At 51.1% G+C, this 19,128-nt stretch overlaps 1 protein-coding gene across 1 annotated transcript in view; it reads left to right on the forward strand.

Moving 5' to 3' along the window:
• Nucleotides 1–6,309: 6,309 nt before the first annotated feature.
• The window catches only part of LOC135218971 (uncharacterized), a 102,689-nt gene continuing 89,870 nt past the window's right edge, over nt 6,310–19,128 (forward strand). The window contains exon 1 of the mRNA XM_064255409.1: nt 6,310–6,622. Coding sequence (XP_064111479.1) covers nt 6,557–6,622 — 66 coding nt within the window. The 5' untranslated portion in view covers nt 6,310–6,556. The remainder of the gene's footprint in view (nt 6,623–19,128) is intronic.

A 19,128-nucleotide genomic window follows, 5' to 3' on the forward strand; every position in this document is an offset into this window, starting at 1 on the left:
ATTGCCTGATGCCGTGCCTTATGCCTGTCACATGCTGGCAGCAATCCCTAAGCATTGGGAAGAGGAGGTCAAGGCCCGGTTTAATGAAGACGTTCGGAAGGGCGTGATAGAACCAGTCCCGGCAGGGGATGCAACGGAGTGGTGTGCAAGGATGGTTGTGGTAGCCAAGAAAACGGGCCAACCTCACACAGTAGACTTCCAGCGCCTCAATGCCTACTGTCTCCGTGAGACTCATCATACATCAGCACCCTTCGACATGATTTCGAGCATCCCCATTCACACGTACAAGACTACAGCGGACGCCCATTGGGGTTTCCACCAAGTGGAACTGGACGAGGATAGCCGCCCACTCACGACCTTCATCACCCCATGGGGGCGGTATCGTTATCGTAGGACAACCATGGGTCACTGTTCGGCTTCCAACGCCTACACGAAAAGTTTCGATGACGCCCTGCAAGACATCACCAGAAAGCATAAATGCATCAACGACACCTTGCTATACAATCACAGCATCGAAGAGGCATTTTGGGTCGTACATAAATTCCTGTTAACGTGTACCTCTGCAGGTATTACACTCAAGCCCGAGAAGTTCAAATTCTGCAAGAGAGAGGTTACCTTCATCAGGTACCACTTGGGATGGGAGTCATATAAGCCTGCAGACGAACGACTAGATGCCATTCGTAACTTCCAGTTGCCAGAGAAGCCCTCCATCACTGATATTAGGTCATGGTTTGGATTCGTGAATCAGTTAGCCCCCTTCCTTGCAACAGCGCCCATCATGGAGTCTTTTAGGAACCTCCTCAGCAAACCAACGGGGAAAAACATCTACTGGGATAGCCAGCTACGTAGCAAACTCCAGCAGGCACGGAAGGTCATCTGTCAATTAGCCAAGGACGGCTTGGCATATTACGACAAGACGCGCCCTACGATAATCATGATGGATTGGAGCAAGGAAGGCATTGGTTTTGTCGTCCTCCAGCAGTATTGTGCTTGTCAGTCAGCTGACAGCCCCTTTTGTTGCAAGGACGGCTGGCGTCTTGCCCTGTGTGGCAGTCAACACCTCACCTCTTCTGAAGCAGGGTATGCCCCCATAGAAGGTGAAGCCCTTGCAGTCACCTGGTGCTTGCGGAAGGCCAGGTTGGTCCTATTTGGGTGCCCAAATCTCACCATCATCACGGAACACCGTCCACTTGTCCAGCTGGTGGGTGATAGGGCTCTTAAGGATACCATCAACCCAAGATTGTTCAACTGAAGTGAGAAGACACTCCAGTTCAAGTTTCATATCAAATACCTGCCCGGAAAAAGGAACACTGCCGCGGACTTTCTCTCAAGGTACCCAACCATGCGAGCACCCCACGAAGCTTCTGATGTGGATTTGGAGGAGGAAATTCAAGTGGCAGTGGCATGCGCAACTGTTGCCGCCTTGGAACCAGACATCATCGTGTTGGATGAAGACTGTGTCAGGAGCGCTGCATCTAATGACCCAGCGTATCAGCTCTTGCTTGCTAGGGTCGCAGCAGGTGATTGGCCCCAACAGAAGTCACAAGAAATCTCCTGCCTTCATCCCTTCTTCGGCGTTCGGGATAGGGTAGCCATCAACCAGGAGCTGGTGACATACTCAGTGGACCAAGGATGCATATGTTTGGTTATCCCTGAAGATTTACGCCGTCAGGTAGCCGCTAACCTACACGCAGGACACCAAGGCCTCGACTCTATGCTTAGGAGGGCCAGGCAGTCAGTCCACTGGCCGGGAATAGAAGGAGACCTTCAGCATTGCCGTGCCCAATGCACCTCATGTGATGAACACACCCCTTTACTACCTCCTGAAGAAATGATACACAAGCCACCAGCAGAATACCCCTTCCACAAGACGTCGCAGAAATGTTCCAAATAGAGGGTAATGTATTCATGGTACACGCAGACAGACTAACCGGTTGGTTAGAAGTAGCTCACTTCCCCTGTGGTGCCACATCCAACAAAATAAGCAATCGCCTTTGATCCTATTTTTCACATTGGGGAGCCCCAGAGCAAATACCGACTGACGGAGGTACGAACTTGGTCAGCGAGGAGATGGTTGCCTTCTTCAGGAGATGGGGAGTCAAGGTCCGTCTGTCATCAGCCCAGTATCCCCAGTCCAATGGCAGGGCAGAAGCAGCTGTCAAATTGGCAAAGAGGCTACTCCGAGAAAACACGTCAAAAGGTGGAGCCCTTGAGTCAGACAAGACGGCCCTGGCAATACTCCAATATCTCAACACGCTTCTGAGGGAGATCAACAAGTTGCCATCTCAGCTTGCAACGGGTTGCCAGCTGCGTGACAGGGTACCGACGGCTAGAAGACACCTGTTAGTAGACAGGTATTGGAGATGGACAATACGTCAAAGGGAACTACAAGTGGCAAAATCACAGGAAGCTATGAGCACCCTTAACACCACCAGGAGACTGCCGCCCATCAAACTAGGTACCCATGTACGCATACAAAACCAGGCTACTAAGCAGTGGGACAGAACGGGCATGGTAATGGAAACTAAGCCCCATCGTCAGTACACAGTCAAGCTCAACGGGAGCTGCAGACTCTTAAAAAGAACAGACGACACTTGAGAGTCATCGCTCCATCCTCCAGCGCCCCTGCATCTCAGCACGACACCTCCGTGAGCCCTACGCCCATAGAACCAGTAACGCATTCCATGCAGGACCCCGGCGTTGTTGGTAGGCCCAAAAGGGCTGCCGTTAGACCCAAGTGGCTCCAAGACTTCATATAATGCTGATATTATTTGTTGTTTGCTCATATGATATGCAATTGTACAATTGTATCAAGAATTTATTCTTTTTTTTTCTGTGTATGTGTATTACGTGCATTTGAGTGCTACTAAGCAATGCACTCAATGTATGTAACTGCATGTTTTTGTACTGAAAAGTTTGTTAAAAATATTTTTCTCTTCGTAGTTCATTTCCATGTTCATAGTGACATTGTCCCATTTAATTTTTGTTATGTATAAGTATAATCTTGAGGGGGGGATGTACGATATGTCTTTGTAATGTACTGCCGGGCAATAACCTGCAACGTGTTTGCGAGTGAGTCGGCTCTCTGGTCTCGTACAATAAAGTCCTGTCACCAAGACGTCGTCTCATTGTAAACCCAACAAAAGGTGATAGCTGAAAAGGACAAATATAAAAGTTCCTTACACTAGTATGCCAAAGTGATTATCCACTGCATGACTTGACTGCTCAGTCGGTAATTCCAGATGCTCTCATGTGGTGTAAGACTTCGTGCAGGGTGTAGTTTCATCATAAGGCGAGACCCGTTCAACAATTTCAGTGTAAAGCTCCTCTGTAATCCTGGTAAAGTTTCAGAGCAGTCCTGGAGTTTCAATTGCCAATTCAGTTAATAATCTCTCATCAAGTTTTCCCAGGAACCTTTCTCGTCTCTTTTTAAGTAGGACCCACATCCAGCATCTACTTGTGTGTGTGTGTGTGTTTTTTTCTTTTTTTTTTTTGCACTCTCGTTCCTGGTCTTCAAAACTTCCTGTTTGTCCATCTTGTGCCTCTGTCAGTGCCTGCAACGGGAATGCATGCCAGATTATCACCACTGGCTTAAATATTCATTCCAACATGTTCACGACACAGTTTACATATGTCACCCATAGATATAGAGGGGAGAGATATGACAGACAAGTAACGATTGCGTGCACGTTAGGCGCCATTGTTATGCGATGATTCTGAGAAATAGCAGCGACTTCAGAGACCAACAGCAACAAAACCACTTCTGCCACTCAGTGCTGGGCCATCAACTGTGTTCTATACAGAAACAGGATCACACAAGAAGAGTCGATCATATTTCACAAGATAGTGACTTTTTTCTTTCATGAAAATCTTTATAACTGAGTTGAAACAACCCCGAGTGAGTGTGTGTTAGATCACAGCCAACTTGCAGTCAACCACACGCCTGCTTTTTGAGCTGATGAAATAATGAATGTTGTAATAAGCTTTTTATTAAAGCCTATTTGATATTAAATTCATGTAGTTTAATAAATTAGCATGTAGGGTAACTGTCAGTCCATATAACCATAGTTAAGTCTGACAGTTTTCCCCACTACTAGTACCACAATTTACATAGTATCATGAAGCCTAGACCTAGGGTTGCTGCAGTTGTGATTGTTAATGAAGCATTATAATGTTATTTATAATATCATCAATAAGTTCTCAAACCTCCTTGTATGCTGAGCTACAGATGAAAATAGGAGACACTGAGCGAGCCACCTACCTCCTGGTACCAACTAATCAGAGGCTGCTAAATGTAGAATTTGAACAGGTTAACAGAGTGGAAAATATCTGGGCAGACATGAGAAAAAAATGTGCGGGGGCAGCAGAGGAATTGGTGGGAAGAACCAGCGGATATGGAGTGTGTACAGGAGAAAAGTGGTGGTGGTATGGAGAGGTGCAATAATCAATTGAAAAAGAAAAGCAAAAGTAGTTAAGGAATGGAAAGAATAACGGCATGCACAGTGGGTGCAGAGGAACTGTGCAGAGAAGAGGAAAGAGATGCAGAAAGGAGTGTAGGTATGGCTATTGGAAGGGTCGGCAGACCAGTTGAATGAAAGACGGAACAAGAGAAGAAGAAAAGGATATCTAAAAGATTTCAGACTTTGGGAAAAGGCAGAGACAGGATTTGGGGAAATTGGGTGTCATCAAGGATAGAAATGGAAATATATTGCATAGGGCTGAAGAGATTAAGAAGAGATTGAGAGAGTATTTTAAACAACTTTTAAATACTGAAAATGAGAGAGAGAGAGAGGGGAGAGGGGGGAATCACAGATGGTAGAGGGACCAGTGATGGAGACACAGGATAAAGAAGTGAAGAGAGCATTAAGTAAAATGAAGAATGATTGAGCACCAGGTTCATCAGAGTTCCAGATTGAAATGATCAAATTATTTGGTACAGAGGGGGAGAATGGATGATGGATTTCTTAAAAGCTAAATTGGAAGAAGAAGAAATACCAAAGGACTGGGAGGAGAGTTTAATTGTATATATATATATATATATATATATATGATATATATATATATATATATATATAAAAGCAGTAGGGAGACGTCATGGATTGAGGTAAGTACAGGGGAATTAAACTTAACCGAGCAATTGATTTGAAAAAGTTATAGAGAGGGATCTAAGCTGGTATGAGAGATTAAGAGAGATTGTATAGATCGAAACAGCAGTTGGATTCGCGAGAAGAAACGGGGGCAGTGGATGCACTCTTCAAAAGTAAGACAGCCACAGGAAAAGAGGCTAGAGGGAAACCAGGAGCTCAATTGTGCATTTATAGACCTAAGAGAAAGCATATCTCACCCCTTCTCATCACATGGACACACCACTGGAGTCTTTCTTTCCTGGTCCTTCTTTGAATTGTTATACACTTTAGAAGTTCTTATTCTTTCATATATATATATATATATATATATATATATATATATATATATATATATTTATTGTTTGTGTTTGTTTGTAGCCTACATAAACATAGTAATCAAGGTTTACTTGGGAAGTCAAGGCATTGTGGCGGCAATGCACATGAAAAATCTCAACTCTACTACATAATGCTTTTGATAAATACGTTAAAAACTTTATTTGGAAGAATTTTCCACAGATGCTTCTAGGACTGATTTAATCGTTGCTATTTACATAACATCCTTTTTGCTGTTCTCTTTAACTTGTTAACGGACGGATGATTAAATAACAAATTGTTAACTTAATTTGAAGTCCGTGGACCGCAAAGTATTTTTGTCCGATCTCCGATGTTTTATGTGTTCTGAACATACCGTGTTTTTTAGTTTTTTTTTAGGACTGAATTAATGTTACAACTAAATGATAATATATATGTAATATTATACAATTATCTTAACTGATAATAGAACGATTCCGTACAAATTTATACGTTACCCATTTTGAGTAATCGGACGAGTTGTTTACTACTGCAATTGTGAAGTGCCGTTGCAACGACTAGGTCGGACTTTGAGGCCTTAACAATGAAATTGAGCCTGGTTGTAAAGGGAGCCATTTCAAAGACTTATCTTACCTACTACTACTACTACTATCTAGGTAAATTCACGTAAATTGATAAATTATTCAATTTAGTTATTTTGTCAGGTATTTTAACATATCACACTGGAACGCAGTATAAAGTAAGAGCTTAGCAATGATCAAAACTAGCCTAAGTTGTTATGATCTACGTTTAGCTTGATACAAGGCAGTGGAATTTGTACCGGCATGGGGTAGTTTCCTCTGTCACCACTGAATGGCCTCATAGGTCCCAGTGCTTGGCCTTTGGTCTAAATTTAGACGGCCGCACAAAAATAGGATATATTGTTAGCTATTGATAACCTAATAATGTTTTGGCCATACAACATAAGAAAATTGGTGTAGGCTACCTACACTACCTTATAGCCTAGTACCTAGTAGCTAGTACTAGGGTAAAAAACCGCATGGTACAGGGGTGGACCATGTACGATCAATGTGTACAACCCCTAAAAAAGTATATTATAACGCGTCCTGACACCGGAGATGGGCATCAGTCACAGCTTCTTGTTGGTGAGAAATGGAGCTAAAGACCTTTACTCTCCTTTCGAAGTAAGTATTTTCTCCAAAGTTAGAAATCAAAGCCAAATTTTAAGATTTAAACAGAGGGTAGTGAAAAGGGTGTACACAGCAGTCCAAATCTCACCAAAACGCGTTCAACATTTTTACTTACAACTCTAAATATTTAGAAGATTGATGCATCTTGATGTTTACGGAGTCGTTTGTGTCAATAAACTTCCCATCTCCTGTGATAAATCCGCACACCACTTGTACCCACAGACGCTGGGGCACTTTCATCACAACAATCGGAAAACTTTTCCTCACCGAGTAAACAACTGTTTTGTAGAAGAAGACAACGAAGAGTGCACTTCGATTAATTTTTTAAATAAATAGTAAAACATCAATATTTTACATTTGTTCCGATACGTAATACAAACCATCGGTCCTTTAACAATAGGAAGTAGCTAGCGGCAGCTGAACGGTCGTAAGCTTCGAACAAGGGGAGAACGGTAGTTAACTGCTTGTCCGATCGTCGCGCGCCGCGCGACTGGGAGGTAAACAAATCACTTTTGCTTTCGGCCGTGTGTGGGAAGGACGTGTTCGCCATCGCTCTGCCCGCTTGTCGTTTGCTTCAACCTTGAGTATTTGTTTTCTCTTTCTGTATATCAGGAGTGATTGTAAGTACTTTTTTCTCTATTCAATTGATTTGCAATGAGTGAATTAGAGGAGATTGAGATATTCACCGCGCCCTCCAGTCGCCCGTAGAGTGTATCCCGGGCTGGAGGGACGTAAATGTGGGGGTTCAGGTACTTTTGTTGAGGTGGACCCCCACGAGGTTTGTACTCGTTGTCGAGGGCGAGAGTGCTCCCGCAACGAACCATGTGTGGTTTGTATGAACTGGTCCGAGGCGCAGTGGGTGCTGTACGAGGGCAGGAAGAGACTTAGGCCGGCCAAGAAGTCATCGGAAAGTCCAGTGACTCCTTTGGTGACGGACACTTCGTCCTCTTTCCTGCCTCCCGGCCAGCCCCCACGGTTTGCGCCTTCCCCTGCGGGGGGGGTAGCGGAGTCCTTTTCCTCTCTCGATCCGTCGATGTGGAGGAGGGCGCCCGCTACCCGGACGTACAGCTGTATTCGGGGTCTTCTGTCCGCTCTGGGGGGGGTATTTCGCCCCCCAGGCGCGGGGAAGCCCCTCCTATTAACCCGACTGTTGCTTCCGCAGGTGTGCCATCAGCGAAGGACGACTTGGGACAGGTGTGGGAGTCGCTGGGACTGCAGGGAGTGCCCAGCATCCAGGGTTGCTACAGCGGTTGGCGGGGTCGGCCGTGGTCACTCATGGTGCGGTGACCACCACGACTACCACATTAACTACCCCTGCGTATGAGATGCCACCACATCTTGTATATACGCCACATATAATGTCGGTGACACCCACGGTGGCAGTACAAAAACCAATTGCCGCCGTTCCAAAGAGGACGATGCCACCACCACCTGGATTTTTTCCTTTGCCGACCCCGGACTTCCGCTGCCCCAAGAGTACCCCTGGACCTGCCGCCAGTGCCACGGATGACGGTGACTGTCGACAGGACGCCTGGCTCTCCCGTGGTACCTGCCGTGCCTGCCGTACCTGTGGCCGCTCCAGCGACTCTTTCCTTTTCAGGTACACATTCCATTTCAGATGTTCTGCTGTTCCTGCTGCCTTCCCGGACCTGTTCCTGTCGTTCCCTTCCCGCTGCTGGTGTTGCTGTAACAGTCTCAGGTCCTTCCGGACAGGTGCAGTCGGGCCCTGTTGCTTCGGCAACTGCCCCGGCTCCCTCCTGGATGGAAGACCTGACGTCTGTCCTGCGGAGCCTGGCGAAGAAGAAGAGGAAGAGGAAGAAGGTGTCGTCGTCGTCTTCATCGTCTTCTTCGTCGTCTGCTGCCTCTCCTTCCCCTTCGACTTCTAAGGCCAAACAGCCGAAGAAGAAGAAGGTTGCCTCCTCCCCCCCTAAGAAGACTCCTTCGGGATCTTCTAAGGGCCCGGCTCGCTCAGGCGAGCTGGGGAGCTCTTCTGCTGGTCCTCCTGTTCCTTCGGGTGGCGGGGCCCGTCGCTTCTTCTGCAAAGAAGAAGTCGACGGGGACCAGAGGTGCATCAGCCTCGGCTGGTGTGTCCTCACCTGGTGCTAGTGGTTCTGCCGCTAAACCAGGTTCCGTCTCGGCTGCTTCTCGTTCGCGAGAAGCACCGAGTGGACGCTCTTCTAAAGAGGACCGTCCAGCCAAAGTTTCGACGTCCGAGCTCGCTCGCCGTCAAGACAGCGGCACGGAGCAGAAGACTGGCGAGAGTCGTGCACACGACTCTCGCCAGGCCAGTGGACGCTCTCGCAGCGACCAACCGGCTGCTCGGGCTGACGTGACGGTCGCTGACCGGCCACGGGTTGAGGCGAGGAAGGAGTCCCCACGGCCGCCGGTACCAGCCACGGCTGGTACCAGCGGTTTGACGCGCCGAGAGGACGCTGGCCGTCTCGACGCGAAAGGGAGCCTAGCAGGTCACCCGTCCGCCGCTCCCGATGGGACCGGGCGAGACGGTGACCAGCGGCAGCTCGCCTGACGCTAGAGAGCGGTCTCGACGTGCTCAGCCGAGCCAATCGCCCCAGGCGAGCGGCGACGCTAGGCCTACTGCTAGACCGTCACCGCGGGTTGACGATCGGCAGCAGCCCTCCACGCACGCTGGTCCTGCCAGCGAGCGTGGGGGGAGCGTCAGGTCTGCCTCTCCCGTACCTTCAACCTCCTCGGGCTATACCGGGAGGAGCGAGGTACCAAGGAGCGATCACGAGAGGTGCGCCGCTCGTGACCCGGCTATGACGCCGTACGGCTCAGGCACGGTCTTAGGACCGACCAGGACGTACGCGCAAGTAGTTGGAGGCGACCGTCAGGGGTCTGTCGCTGTTCCTCCTTCTGAAGGAGGAGTATCGAGGGATATGCTCTTGCTGGAGGGACTGGACGGTCCTACTCCACAAGATGCTGTGACGCCCGAGATACAGAGGAACTTCGCGGAAGTCATTAAGCTGATGCGTCTGCATAATGACCTCGCGGAAGGATCGCCGCTACCACCAGCAAGAGCCCACGTCCCGGCTCGAGTCATTTTTTTGGGGTCCCAAGAGGGAGCCCAAAATGATGATGGGGTTGCACGATCAGAGCTTGCGGACTCAGTCCTGGATCAGGTGGAGAATCTCGTCTCAGGACGGGAGGACTCGCTAAAATCCGGACGGTCCTCTAAGCTGCTTCCTCCTCCTCTACAGCGGCAGAGGCGATTCTACGTGCCATCGGAAGACCCGATACTGCCGAAAAACAGGGTTAACCCGGAGTTAGCGAGGCTGACTCCAGGTGTGTCCCTGCAGCAGCTCCTGTCGGAGAACCTATGGTTCTCGCAGCAGGAGGCACTTGCCCTGGAATCTACCGCTATGGCAAGCATTCCAGCAGTTTCCTGGTTGGATTTGTGGTCCCTCACAATATCCAAAGTAGCGGCCGGCTCCGGGAGTTCTTTGCTCTTCGAAGACGACGCTTCTTCTTTTTAGGAGACTGTGCCAGTCTGGAGGAAGAGCAATCTCTTACCTCGCCCATCAGACTGCTAACCTGTGGGCCAACTTGTTGTCTTCGGCGTAGGGACGCAGTCCTTACCCGAGTGACCAAGGGGGCTGGGCGTGAGGCGGCACTCGGGCTAAGAAATGGACCTCTTAGGAGTTCCCCAGCTCTCTTTCCTGGAGAGATGGTGGACGCTGCGGTGGAACGGCGGCGCACTGACGAGAGTGGAACCGCTTAGTCCACCAGGCAGTCTCGAAGGTTTCTGGGCAACCTCGAGTAACTGCGGCCAAACCAAAGAGCTTGGCTAGCGCTTCCACGGCGGGCGGCGGCGAAGACGGTTTGCACCGTCCAAGCCCCGTGTGAAGACTCCAGTTGTTTCGACTTCTGCGAGAGGAGCCGCAACAGACCTCCTCCCAGCCCTCCGTTTCCCCGAGGAGTGTTGGAAAGAAGTCGAAACGAGGAGGGAAACGCTAGGGACGGCGTTCCCCCTCACCTGCTGCCGGAGGAAGCCTGGGGGGTGCCTGGCGAGCCATTGGGCGACTTGGCAGGCGCTACGGCGCCGAGAACTGGATAGTAGACGTCCTTCGGGAGGGATATCTACTACCCTTCGAGTCTCGGCCCCCCTCAATCATCTCCAAACCGGTCCATCTACAAGGACCTATGTCCGGGGATCAGCAAAGGACAACGCTCTTCGACAGGAGATCAAGACCATGCTGGCGAAACGAGCTGTAGAAAATCGTTGGAGGACCAGTCACCAGGCTTTTACAGCCGCCTCTTCCTAGTGGAGAAGGCATCGGGGGGCTGGCGCCCGGTGATAGACCTCTCTCCCTGAACGCTTCGTTCGCACGACGCGGTTCACGATGGAGTCGGCACGCTCAGTGCTCGACTCGATCAGGGGGGAACGATTTCATGCTTTCAGTGGACCTGAAGGACGCGTATTTTCAAATACCCATCCATCAGTCCTCCAGAAAGTACCTCCGCTTCATCTTCGACGGGACGGTGTACCAATTCAGGGCACTTTGTTTCGGTCTCTCAACCGCCCCACAGGTGTTCACGCGAGTGTTCACTCTGGTGTCGGCTTGGGCCCATTCGAACGGGATACGTCTTCTGAGGTATCTCGACGATTGGCTGGTCCTGGCGAGCTCCCGCTCGCAGTTGCTACAGGACAGAGATCGACTCCTCAAGTTTTGTCGCGATCTGGGGATCGTGATAAACTACGAGAAGTCCGATCTCGAACCCAAGCAGAAGATGAAAGTACCTGGGTATGCTGATAGATACGGTAGCAGGGCAAGTCTTTCCCGCAGACTTGCGTATCAGCAAATTCAGGGAGGCAGCCGGCCGGTTCCTGTCGCGGCAGGAACAGGCAGCACAGCAATGGCAAGTCGTGATCGGCCATCTGTCGTCACTCGAGAAGTTAGTCCCTCACGGGCGTCTTCACCTACGGTCTCTCCAGTGGAGGCTAAGGGAGAGTTGGTCTCAGGCCAGGGAGGGATTCCTCCTTACTTTCCCGTGGCTATCACGGACAAGGTGAGGCAGGACCTGGCCTGGTGGCTCGACGACAAGAACCTCTTAAGAGGAGTGCCTATAGCACTCCCCCCCCGGAGATGCTTCTGTTCTCAGACGCATCGACCGAGGGATGGGGCGCACACCTGGAGGAGTTGCTGACTGCAGGTGTGTGGGACCATCACGAAAAGCAGCACCTTCACATCAATGTCCTGGAACTCAAGGCGGCGTTCAACGCTCTCCACCAAGAGTTTCGGGACCGCTTGGTGGGACACTCAGTGGTGTTGATGTGCGACAACACCACAGTAGTGGCATATGTCAACAAGCAGGGGGGGCTAGTGTCTCTTCCGCTCCATCAGTTGACGGTGCAGGTGCACGAGTGGGCCACGGCTCACTCGATAGAGCTGTCAGCAACGACTTACATTTCCAGGCAAGAGGAATTTTTCTTAAGCAGCGGACAAGCTCAGCCGTCGGGAATCAGGTGATAGGGACCGAATGGTCTCTACACCAAGATGTGGCGGAAAGGCTCTTCAACCTGTGGGGGCGACGAGCGTCGTAGACCTGTTTCGCCACCCGGCACAACAGAAAACTTCAGGTTTTTCTTTTCTTTTCAGCTGTGCCGGACCCATGGGCAGCTGCAGAGGACGCTCTCCAACACCCCTGGGACAACCTCTTCGCTTACGCCTTTCCTCCCTTCTGTCTGATTCGGAAAGTGATCAGTCGAGCGCTGGTCACTCCCAATCTCAGAATGATCCTGGTGGCTCCCAAACGGCCTCAAGCCGTTTGGTATCCGGACCTGCTGGCTCTTCTTGCGGACGCACCGAGAGACTACCCACCTGGCACAACCTTCTAGCCCAGCCACACGTAGAACGGTACCACCACGCAGTCCAGGTCCCTTCAACTTCACGGCTGGCTGTTATCCACCATCTCTTGCGAACGAGAGGCTTTTCTCGTAGCGCAGCAACAGAGATGGCTGGACACGTCAGACAGTCCTCTGCAGCTGTGTACCAGGGGAAGTGGGCCGTCTTCTGTGGTTGGTGTCGTAGACAGGGTTTGTCTCCTCTCAGAGCACTCTTCAGCAGGTAGCGGATTTCCTCGTGTTTCTTCGCCGAGAGAAGCTCCTCTCAGTACCCACAGTTTAAGGGATATAGCAGCCGCCCTGGCGGCTCCGTCCTAAAAACTGAGGGGAACTGGACATCACGAATTCGTTCGAGATATCCTTGCTAATGAGGAGCTTCGAAAGGTCTTGCCCACCCAGGGAACTCAGGCCCCCTGCGTGGATGTGAACTCTCGTACTTAGGAGTTTGACTCGAAGACCCTTCGAGCCACTCCGAGAGTCGTCAGACAGGGATCTGACCCTCAAGACCCTCTTCTTGCTGGCCCTGGCATCGGCGAAGAGAGTAGGGGAACTACATGGCCTTTCTCATGAGTTTAAACATACCAGAGGCTGGGGATCTGTGACGCTCGATTTCGTCCCGAACTTCGTAGCTAAGACTCAGAATCCGTCGATCCCTGACGACAGGTTCGAGTCTTTCACGATCCCCTCCCTCCTGGACTTCACCGATAACGATGCGGATGAGATGCTGCTTTGTCCTGTGAGGGCGCTCACGGCGCTATCTGAATAGAACTCGACATCTCAGGCCTGAGTGTCGACGCCTCTTCGTTAGCACTGGGGTCACCAAGAAAGAAGTCCGCCCAAGAACACGCTTTCTTTCTGGCTGCGTGAGGTGATCAGGAGAGCGTACGAAGCTGATGGTAGCACGACGACATCCGTTACGCTCCGTCCGAGAGCCCACGAAGTCAGAGGTATCGGACCCTCCTTAGCGTTCCGTAAGAACTTCTCCGTGGCGCAGGTCCTGAAGGCTGGTGTCTGGGCCAACCAGACCACCTTCACGTCCTTCTACCTTCGGGATATTGCCCACAAGTCCTTGGATACTTTTTCCTTGGGACCTGTGGTGGCTGCTCAACACGTTTGTGTAAGCTTACCCACACCCGAGCAGCAGAACAGCATCGATTCCTGGTATGACTGGGAGAATGAATGCGTGAATGAGAGAGTGACTGGCTTCTCTTCACCATCTTTTTTCTACCTCTACCTGTGGGCAGAGGGATACGGTCGTTACCTTGCTGGAAAGGAGTCCGATGCAGTAAGCTATTCAACAGAGCTCCATCCTATCTCTTTAACTAGAGATAGGAGTAAATATCCACCACTTTCTCCAACAAGGGGGAGAAAGTGGATGCCAACATGAGACAAACCCATTACTTTACATTTGCTCATGTAAGGAAAAAGTTCTTACAATGCTGGTACGAAGAGATACGCTTGCCTCTCTCTAGTACTCGGCCCAGAGGTCTGACCATTGATCCTGCGGTGCACACCCCGATCATCGGACAGAGGCTTGGATCCCTCCCTCGCTCTTACGACCAGGGAGGCATTCCAGGATGGACGAACACCAGTCTGTTCATCAAAAGACTAAGACAGATTACCCTCCACCAAGAAGTGAGTCTTCCTATTGTTAAAGGACCGATGGTTTTGTATTACGTATCGGAACAAATGACAATTTGTCGAAAATTGCATTTTTCCTAACTATACAAACCTGAGGTCCTTTAACATAAAGTCCCTCCTCATGCCACCCCTCACTCTGCGTATTTTGCATGGGCCAAAAGCAAAAGTGATTTGTTTACCTCCCAGTCGCGCGGCGCGCGACGATCGACAAGCAGTTAACTACCGTCTCCCCTTGTTCGAAGCTTACGACCGTTCCAGCTGCCGCTAGCTACTTCCTATTGTTAAAGGACCTCAGGTTTGTATAGTTAGGAAAAATGCAATTTTCGACAAATTGTCATATTTATGATGATTAATTTGAAAATATTCGTTATTGAAAAAGTAACTCGATTCTGACTCAAATTTAAGTAATTATTTTTTGGAATTAGAACGTTCGTTTAAGTCCTGTATTATGACGTCACGACATCTTGGCTTTCGTACCTATTGTAAATAATTGCTTTACTCAACTTTCTTGCAGAACAGTTTACCAGTTATTCATGCAGATTATCAGCTATTCATGTAATTGTTATAATTGTAATGCCCATATATATCTTTATTATTTACTTTTTGGATATATGAAGATGTTTTACTGCCGGATTATCGCCATAGTGTGACGCAATCGTTTTCGGTCTATGGGCCTCTGTTTTCGCACCATAAGAAATTATGGGGCCGAATTTGCAATGACCAGAAAGTCGTTAAAAGAGGAAAGTTAGCATTGAGGGGCATATGTTTTGATTGAGAAAAATACAATTGTTCCGACACAAATACAAACCCTCGGTCTTTTAACAATAGGAAGGTGACTAGCGGCAGCTGGGACGGTTGTAAGCTTCGAACGAGGGGAGAACGGTAGTTAACTGCTTGTCCGACAGTGCGCGCGCAGCGCGCCTGCGAGGTGAAGAACCTCTTTTGCTTTTGGCCGCGGGGTGTGAATAATGGGACGTTGTTTTCGTCATCACTCTCTGCCCACTTTCAATCGTCCGTATGCTTTGTTTTATATTGTGTTTTCTACTATGGTTTGTTTGAGTTGAAAATGAAACTGTAAGTACACTGTTTTCATTTTCATTACTTGATTATGGGTCAAGATGGAGCTATCGCTGTAGATGCGGCGGTTTCCGCTCTTTTCATGAATTGATACCCTTGAATTATGTTCTCGGTGCCGAGGGCGGGAGCGACGAGTCATGTATTTTGGGCGAAAGTGTGTAATTGAAAAATGTAAGTACTCCTTTCATTATATTTTTGCCCTGTGCGTTCGTTGCCGAGAGCGTGAATGCGCTCGGCACGAGCCTCTTATTTTGTATGAATAGAATACAATGAAAGTGGAATTGCAATTGCAGTATTCTTTTTCATTTTCATTTATTATTTAATTGCATCAATTTTCATTTTGGATAAATTTCCGCTCTTACCCGGGAATTAATCCTTCCCCTTTTATTTTGTGTTGAAAGTGAAATCGCAAGTGCAGTATTCTTTTTCATTTCATATATTTTAATGATAGCATCATATTGTTTATGGATCAAGTTTCCGCTCTTACCCGGGATTGATCCTTCCCACTTTTATTTTGTGGTGAAAGTGGAACTCGCAAGTACAGTACTATTCCTTTCATTTTCATTTATTATGATTTCATCATATTATTATGGATCAAGGTTCCGCTCTTACCCGTGAATTGATCCTTTCCCTTTTATGTTCTATGAAGTGAATCGCAAGTGCAGTATTCTGTTTCATTTTTATATTATTTTCACTGCTGTGCGGGGGTAGGGGAAGCGAAGGTCTGCAGGAAGTCGTCGGAAAGCTCTCGTCGACTCCCTTGGTATCCGATACTTCGTCTTCTTTCCTGCCCCCACTGCTCAGCTCCCTCATCGTCTCCTTCCCCTTCGGGGGGGGGGTGGGGGGGGTGGGGGGGGTTTCCGGGCCCTTCTCCTCGCCGATCTGTTGAGCGTGGAGGAGGGCGCTCGGTGCCCCGTTGTATTTTTGTATTTTGGGTCTTCCTTGCGTTCGGGGTGGGGCATGTCTCCCCCCCGTGCGTGAGGGAACCCCTCTTACTAATCTGTCTGTGCTACCGCAGGTATTACATCCTTGGGAGACGACCTTGGACAGGTGTGGGCCACTGGGGCTGCAGGGTGTCCGACTTAACATCCATGGGCTGGCCTGCTGCAGCGTCTAGCGAGGGTCTGGGGCGGTGGACCCAATAGAGCGGTCTTTCTCCACTTTTCCACGCAGATCCCACGGTCCGCTTATGCCTGCTCCCCTCCGCCTGGGTCTTGCACTCCCGCCCCATGCTGATGTCCGGTGAACGCCGTCCTGCCGCCTTGCTGTACCGAGGGGGGGTATTGCCGCCGACCATGCCTGGGTTCTTCGTGTTGCCTGCACCCAGACTTCCGCTGTTCCAAAGAGCTCGCACCCGTGGACCAGGCTCCGCCAGTACCCATGGTTCCCCGCTGGCTACCGATACTACCGAAATGATGATGGCTGCACCGGCCGTACCTGCCGCTGATCTGGTTCCTGCTGCTGGCCTGGCTGCCTTTGCTGTGTCTGCCGCTGCCGATGTTCCTGCCGCTCCTGAGATGGTTGCTGTACCTGTCACTCCTGCCGCTCCTGCTGTTCCTGCCCCTGTCCATGCTGGTCCTGCCCACGGTTTGTCTTCCCCAGTCCCAGGTCCTTCCGGACAGGTGCAGTCAGGCCGTGTTGCTTCGGCAATAGCCCCGACTCCGGCCTAGATGGAGGACCTGACGACTGTCCTGCGTGAGCTGATGAAGGAGAAGTAGAGGAGGGAGGTGTCGTCTTCGTCGTCGTCTGCTGCCTCTTCCCCTTCGACTTCTAAGTCCCGCAAGCCGAAGAAGAAGAACGTTGCCTCCCCCCCCCCAAGAAGTCTCCTTCGGGAACTTCTTAGGGCCCGTCTCACCTCGGTGGGACGGGGGGTCCTTCTGCTGGTCCTCCTGCTCCTTCGGGAGCGGGGCCCGCCTCCCCTTCCGCAAGGAAGAGGAAGACGGGGACCAGAGGAGCACCGGTTTCGACCGGTTCTTCCTCGCCTGGTGTTAGCGGCACTGCTGCTAAACCAGGATCCGGCTTGGCCTCTCGTTCGTGAGAGATCCCGAGTGTACACTCTCCCTCGGGAGACCGTGCAGCCAAGATTTTGGCGCCAGGGTTCGCTCGGCACCAGGACCGCGGCACGGAGCGAGGCTGGTAGAAGGCTGGTGAGAGCCTGCCTCAGGTGACTCTCTCTCGCCAGAGCCAGAACGGCCCGCTTTCTCGTGGCCATCGTGGCCTCCGGTACCCAAGAATGGTGGACGTGACGTTCTCTGACCGGCCATGAGTTCAGGCTGTGAAGAGATTTTCCCGGCCGTTGGCACCAGCTTCGGCTGGTGCCATCGGCTCGATGAGCCGCGACTGGTTCCCCCCTAAGAAGGCTCCTTCGGGAACTTCTAAGGGCCCGTCCCACCCCGGTGGGACGGGGTCCTTCTGCTGGTCCTCCTGCTCCTTCGGGAGCAGGGCCCGCATCCCCTTCCGCAAGGAAGAGGAAGGCGGGGACCAGAGGAGTACCGGTTTCGACCAGTTCTTCCTCGCCTGGTATTAGCGGTGCTGCCGCTAAAGCCAGGATCCGGCTCGGCCTCCCGTTCGCGAGAAATCCCGAGTGTACGCTCTCCCGCGGATACCGTGCAGCCAAAGTGCTGGCACCAGAGTTCACTCTGCGCCAGAACTGCGGCACGGAGCAGAAGGCTGGTGACTCTCGCCAGGCTAGCGGCCACTATCGCAGCGACCAGCTGGTAACCCGGGTAGACAAGACGGTCCCTGACCGGCCACAGGCTGAGGCTGGGAAGGGGCTTCCCCGATTGGTGGCTCCGGCCTCGGCTGGTACCAGCGTTTCGACGCGCCGCGAGAACACACACCGGTCTCACCACAGTGATCTCTGCAGGTCTTCCGACCGTCGCTCCCGCAGGGACCGGCCGGATAGGGAGACCAGCAGCAGCTCTTCTGACACACGAGATCGGGCCGCTGTTCTCGGTCCAGCCGTTTTCCCCAGGGAAAGCCGCTCGACTAGGCCTGCAGGTTGATGATCGCCTGCAGCCCCCATAGCCTGCTGGTTCTACCAGCAAGTGAAAGGGGAGCGTCGGGTCTTCCTCTCCCGTGCCTTCAACTTGTTTACATGGGGAAGATCGAGGCACAGCGGGAGATAGTGAGGGGCGCGCCCCGCACAATCCCGTCATGACGCCGTACGTACCAGGCACGATCTTCGGACCGACCAGGACGTACGCGCAAATGGCAGGAGGAGATCGAGAGGGGTCTGTCGCGGTTCCCCCTCCTGAAGTGAGAGGTTCTCGGAATATGCTCTTGTTCGAGGGGCTTGAGTCCTACTCCGCAAGATGCTGTGACTTCCGAGATCTGGACGATTTTACCCAGGTCATTGCGCTGATTCGTCAGCACAACGACCTCGAGAAATTATCGCCGCTCCCACCAGCAGAGCCCGTGTCACGGCTCAATTGTTCTAGAGCCCGAAGAAGGGAAACCAGACTGACGGCAGTCTTGCCACGATCACAGCTTATCGACTCAGTTCTGGACCAGGCAGATCCTCTTGTCTTCGGACGAGATGGCTTGTTCAGGTCTAGCCGATTGAACAAGCCCCCCCCCCCCCTTTTTTTCGGTCCTCCTGAGAGGTTTCGACCGCAACGAGGACTGGAATAAGAGGACGGTATCGGCTCCCTCCTGTCAGGTTTCGATCAGCCCCACCCAGACGAAGTTCACAGTGGCGGCAGACGCTTACCTACAGTAAGAGTTCGTCAACCCTCCCCGGGGGGGGGGGGGGGGGGGGAAGCAAGCCATCGCCGCAGGTTGATGGCTGCTCCTACTCTCTTCTTCAACTGCTAGTGCGCTAGGGAGGCGAGCGAGAATCCAATTCCTCCTCTATTTCCTCTCTCCTTACGGTTACGAGGGAAAAGTGGGGATCCTACAGAGGCTTCTCTGTTTCTCT

The sequence above is a fragment of the Macrobrachium nipponense genome, chromosome 1 (assembly GCF_015104395.2).
Source record: "Macrobrachium nipponense isolate FS-2020 chromosome 1, ASM1510439v2, whole genome shotgun sequence".
NCBI classification, from domain to species: Eukaryota; Metazoa; Arthropoda; class Malacostraca; order Decapoda; family Palaemonidae; genus Macrobrachium; species Macrobrachium nipponense.